The 5,277-nt window shown below is 39.7% G+C and overlaps 2 protein-coding genes across 2 annotated transcripts; both read right to left on the reverse strand.

The window, feature by feature from the left end:
- Positions 1 to 411: 411 nt before the first annotated feature.
- On the reverse strand, positions 412 to 2,612 carry LOC149979484 (junctional adhesion molecule A-like). Its single transcript, XM_090189191.1, has 4 exons — positions 2,327 to 2,612; positions 1,812 to 1,905; positions 1,248 to 1,317; positions 412 to 1,096 (listed from the first exon to the last, which is right to left on the reverse strand). The coding sequence occupies exons 1-4, from the start codon at positions 2,610 to 2,612 to the stop codon at positions 1,037 to 1,039; spliced, it is 510 nt and encodes a 169-aa protein (XP_090045317.1). The 3' UTR covers positions 412 to 1,036.
- Positions 2,613 to 2,716: 104 nt separating this feature from the next.
- Positions 2,717 to 3,977, reverse strand: LOC149979485 (myelin-associated glycoprotein-like). Its single transcript, XM_090189317.1, has 3 exons — positions 3,827 to 3,977; positions 3,162 to 3,545; positions 2,717 to 3,033 (listed from the first exon to the last, which is right to left on the reverse strand). The coding sequence occupies exons 1-3, from the start codon at positions 3,873 to 3,875 to the stop codon at positions 2,717 to 2,719; spliced, it is 750 nt and encodes a 249-aa protein (XP_090045443.1). The 5' UTR covers positions 3,876 to 3,977.
- Between the last annotated feature and the right edge of the window lie 1,300 nt (positions 3,978 to 5,277).

Here is a 5,277-nt window from a genome sequence, read left to right on the forward strand (position 1 = left end):
TAATTTTTTTTTTTTTTTTATTTTACCTTTATTTAACCAGGCAAGTCAGTTAAGAACAAATTCTTATTTTCAATGACGGCCTGGGAACAGTGGGTTAACTGCCTGTTCAGGGGCAGAACGACAGATTTGTACCTTGTCAGCTCGGGGGTTTGAACTCGCAACCTTCCGGTTACTAGTCCAACGCTCTAACCACTAGGCTACGCTGCCGCTGCCGTTAAGGAAATCTTTACTCCTGAACTTATTTAGGCTTGACATGGAAAAGGTGTTGAATACATATTGACTTTCAGCTTTTCATTTTTATGTCTAAAAACATAATTCCACATTGTGTGTAGAACAGTGACACAAAATCTCAATAGAATCCATTTTAATTAGATGTTAAATGTTGGACCAATAAGACCAAAAGATTTCATGGACATTGAATGTAAAGGTTTATTGCAGGGCAATTAATCAACAACCTTAAATTCAGTCTCAATTGTTTCTTCAATTTAACAGATATAAACTGAAAATAGATATTATTATTCTGGGAACTGCACAAAATAATAAGAGAAACAGTGACTAGTAGATGTTAACACCATTCTGCCATCATGTAGACTTACTGCACCAACTTCCTGTCTTGTATCAGACCACTGTCTCTCCAACTAACTGTGTCTTCTCTCCTCAGTCATCATAGACTTTATATGGTCTTAATCTGCCTTCAGTGAGCTAGTTGAACTCAGCAGTTCCTCTATACTGGAACCCATTAAACAGATGCTCTGTGAACTCAACACTCAAAATAAATGGTCCAAAATAAAGAGTAGCCTGCATCATCATATCAACACTATAGTAACAGTTAAACACTTTTCATCCCAGCAAATTCTACAAACAGGCAGATAACTAAAGAGCACACAATTATAAATGTAACAAAAGTATCAATTTAAAACTAATACACAATGACAATATTGTACATAAAAACACTTAATACCCATTGGAAAAATAATTAACATGCACTTATTTTATTGACTTGTGCTTAAAGACCATCTAGGTTGTTAAGTGGTGGTTACTGGTTCCCTCTACCGACCGTGGCCTGGTTAGAGCACACTGTTCCAACCGGGGAGTTCTGTGGAGAGAACACAGAGAAAGGATCAGTTGTCAGGACCGACACTTCAGAAGAATAATGACTTCATAGTTACAGTTGGTTACACAACACAGTATTCATTCAATTCTTCCTGAAACACACATTCTAGATGGGTTTTAAAGGTTTATTCTACCATTCCCACCAGTCCCTGTGAACGGTCTGTCATGTCAAAACCACTGGGGAGTCTAGATGTTCTCCTCCTCCTGGAAGACAAGAATTGTTACGGTGAGTGAATGAGGACCCAAAAGCGAATTAACTTAAACAGAGCTTCTTTAATAACCAAACATAGGTAGGCTCAGATAGACCGGCAGATTCCGACAGGACAGGACAAGGTTACAGCAAACATGACGATAGTCTGGTTCAGGCATGAAACACAACAAACAAGAATCCGACAAGGACAGGAACAAAAACAGAGAGAGATATAGGGACCTAATCAGAGGGAAAAAGGGAACAGGTGGGAAACGGGGTGAATGGGTAGTTAGGAGGAGACAAGGCACAGCTGGGGGAAAGAGGAGGAGAAAAGGTAACCTAACAACGACCAGCAGAGGGAGACAGGGTGAAGGGAAAGGACAGAAACACACAACATGACAATACATGACAAGAATAAAGGTATTTTGACATCATTTAGGTTTTCAAAAACAAAAGCACAAACAGCATGATAAATATGTTAAAATTGAGGCTGGGAATAACTTTTTACCATGCAGAGAATACGATCAGGCTGAAAAGGAAAATCAACCCCAAGGTTTTTCCTACAATCTCAAAAACCTTTGGGTTAACAGGCTCTTCATGCCCTGTAAATAAAACACACATTATAGCCATCTGTTCCAAAAAGAGGAAACATTTTGCACGTTGTCTAATATTACAAATTATACACATACTGTAGATGTACAGATGTAAGATCTTAATTTAGCCAGTATTGTTGCAGTGAAATAATCCTGCAGTAAAAGGACTTGAACATTTCCTCTGTAATGTTGATCCATTGGTGGTGAGTCTATTAGCTGGACAAAATAAGGCTGCATGATAAGTGTAATACTATTAATATAACCATGTTTTAGTGCAGGATTCTGTTGAATATATGCAAATCACAAAGCTTATTTGTGTTTCCCAAAATGCAATTAACTTTTAAGCATGAGGAAGTATATCTCTTCTACATCTATCTATATCTATAATATTCTTAATGTTGTGTCGTATTGAATGTGCCAATGCTTCTACCTTTAATAGCCAGCTGCACTTCCTTTGACTTCCCACAGCCGTGACTATTTCTTGCTTCACAGTAGTACAGTCCTCCATCACCAACAGTCACATTGAGGGTGTAACTCTGTCCAGATGCAACCTGAGTTGTTTTACCCTCACTGATCTGGAACCAGGTGAAGTTTGTCACAGGAGGGTTGGCTGTACTGCTGCAGGTCAGATTAACACAGCTGCCCACTAATACTGAATCAGCTGGACTGATGGAGGCCGAGGTGTCCTTAGGAGAGACTGAGGGAGAGGGGTTCATTTAGAATGTATCTGGATATGGTATATTGAATAGTCTCATCAAAACCACTATTACAATCATCAGTGAAAACATGATAGAATGATCTATTCTTCAGGAACCTGTGACTAAATCTTACATGAAACGTTAAGCATCATGTTATGTTCAGCTCTCTTGTTGCGTGTCCCTACTGGGTAGACTGCAGTACAAGTGATGTTCTTCTCATGATGAAGATATGACGGAGTGAAGGTCACCGTGGAGAGAACTGATTTGGTTTGGTCTGGATTCTCCTGCAGTTGGTTCTCAGTTGTGAACTGTGTTGGGAGAGTCCATGTCAGCTCAGGGGGGTGTTCGGGACAGGGAGCGACAGCAGAGCAGTTCAAGCTGACAGGGGTCCCTTCCTTCACCTCACCTGAGACCGTAATGATGGGACTGGAAGGAAAATCTGTAATACATTGTAGATAAATATATTTTACTCTAATAGTTAAACTGTCCACGTGTTCTACTCTTATCTTTGATGCAAGGAATCTAAACTGGGAAAAATAGTTGGTAAACAGTTAAATTGTCTCTTACCACTGACAACTATATTAACAGACTTTTCAGTGTCTGTTCCACGGAATGGTCGACTCTCAATCCTGAAGTAGTATTTATCAGAGTAACTGGTGGTTACATTGAAGAAGACTGTGGTGCAGTTCTTCTGGGACATGTTTCCAGTTATCGTCCCTTGATATCTGTTGACCGTCTCACTACTGTTAAATATCACTCTGTCCGGACGCTCACCAAAGTTTGGGTTTCCTTTAATCCACACTCCAGAGGTTAGTATTGTGCTGTTAAATGTATTATGTGGGTCAGGAATATCAAATGAACATGGGATTTGCACACAGGAGCCAATCAGTACATCCAGTCTATCTGGCATTGTGGTGATCAAATCTCGTTGACCAAAACAGGCCAAAACACCTGCAACATGAAGGACAACATCAGGGAGGTAATATGATCTTTTCAGTACAGTCACTCTCTCTGCAGCAAAAAATATGAACTCATTTCAATGTACAGGTGATTCCTGATGTCACGACTCCATGCCCTAAACTGGATCATGAACATATCTGGAGCACAATGTTTGAATCCAGACTATTAAACTCTGCTTTTCTATACATTGAGACAGATGGGAATACAGCTCACAGTATGAAACATCATCCCTTGTACTTTCATAACTAGTTGTCGTTGTGTGTAAGACTCACCTGATATAAAGAGGACAATGAGAAAAAACATGTTCTCAGAACAAGCCATGTGAGAACTCACACACCACTGATCACCTGAAACAGTACAAACATACACACATTTAGTAACTCAACACACTGCCCCTCCTTACCTTCAGGCTCAAACCCAACACCCGAGCACTCCATTCTCCCACCCCTACAGGAGGGCAGCTGCCGCTCAGGCTGTCCAAGCTCTTCTCTGTCCCGGCACCCCAATGCAGGAACCAGCTTCCCCCTGAAGCTACCTGCCCATCTTGCAAAAACATCAGAAACCCTACCCCTTCAGGGCATTTTAAATAATCCCACAGCACCCCCCCCCCTCCCCCCTTTCACAGCCTGACCTCAAAAGGCCATTTGTGAACTAACATCCGCACTTGACCCCCCCCCCCACACACACACACTAGCACTGACTTTGCTGATACCTGCTTGAGTGTACTTACTATGAATGTAATGCGGTTGTCTCACCTGACTATCATAAGATGAATGCACCAACTGTATGTCGTTCTGGATAAGAGTGTCTCTGCTAAATTACTCAAATGTATTACATTGAACCTTAATGCGTACAGTGCATTCGGAAATGATTCAGACCTCTTGACTTATCTCCCCTCGTTGTTATGTTGTTTAAAATGGATGAAATTGTTGTCTCCCCTCAATCTACACACAATACCCCATAATAACAAAAAAAACAATTTTGAAATGATTTGTCATTATGGGGTATTGTGTGTGGATTGATAAGGAAAAATAATTTAATGCATTTTACAATAAGACTAAAGTAACAACATGTGGAAAAAGGAAAGGGGTCTGAATACTTTCTGAACGCAGTATATGGCTTTCAGTTGTAAAGCTATAACATGAACCAACAACAGCAGCATTTCAAATCATTACCAGTCATAACAGTTCAGTGAGTCTTAACATTAAAATGAAAAGGTAGTGAAGAAGTCGACACTTGCCTTACGATCTTGAAAAGCGATCACAGAAAAGGAGATGATATCACACCCATAGTGAGTTCTGACAAACTGAAGTGTTGCAATTCAAGTTGGACAATGGCATGTGATGTACTTCCTATTCCTTATAAGTGAACAAAATTATTTGCATTTTCAAAAGCAAGTAGTATAATTTTCTACTAATTATATACAGTCAAAAGTTTAGACACACCTACTCAAGGGTTCTCTCTTTTACTATTGTCTACATTGTAGAATAGTGAAAACATCAAAATGATGAAATAACACATATGGAATCATGTACTAACCAAAAGTGTTAAACAAATCAAAATATATGTTATATTAGAGATTCTTCAAATTAGCCACCCTTCGCCTTGATGACAGCCTTGCATACTCTTGGTATTCTCTCAACCAGCTTCATGAGGTAGTCAGTCACCTGGGATGAATTTCAATTAACAGGTGTGCCTTGTTAAAAGTTAATTTGTGGAATTT

Source organism: Oncorhynchus mykiss, chromosome 11, assembly GCF_057628025.1.
Source record: "Oncorhynchus mykiss isolate SJ-2025 chromosome 11, ASM5762802v1, whole genome shotgun sequence".
Lineage (NCBI taxonomy): Eukaryota > Metazoa > Chordata > Actinopteri > Salmoniformes > Salmonidae > Oncorhynchus > Oncorhynchus mykiss.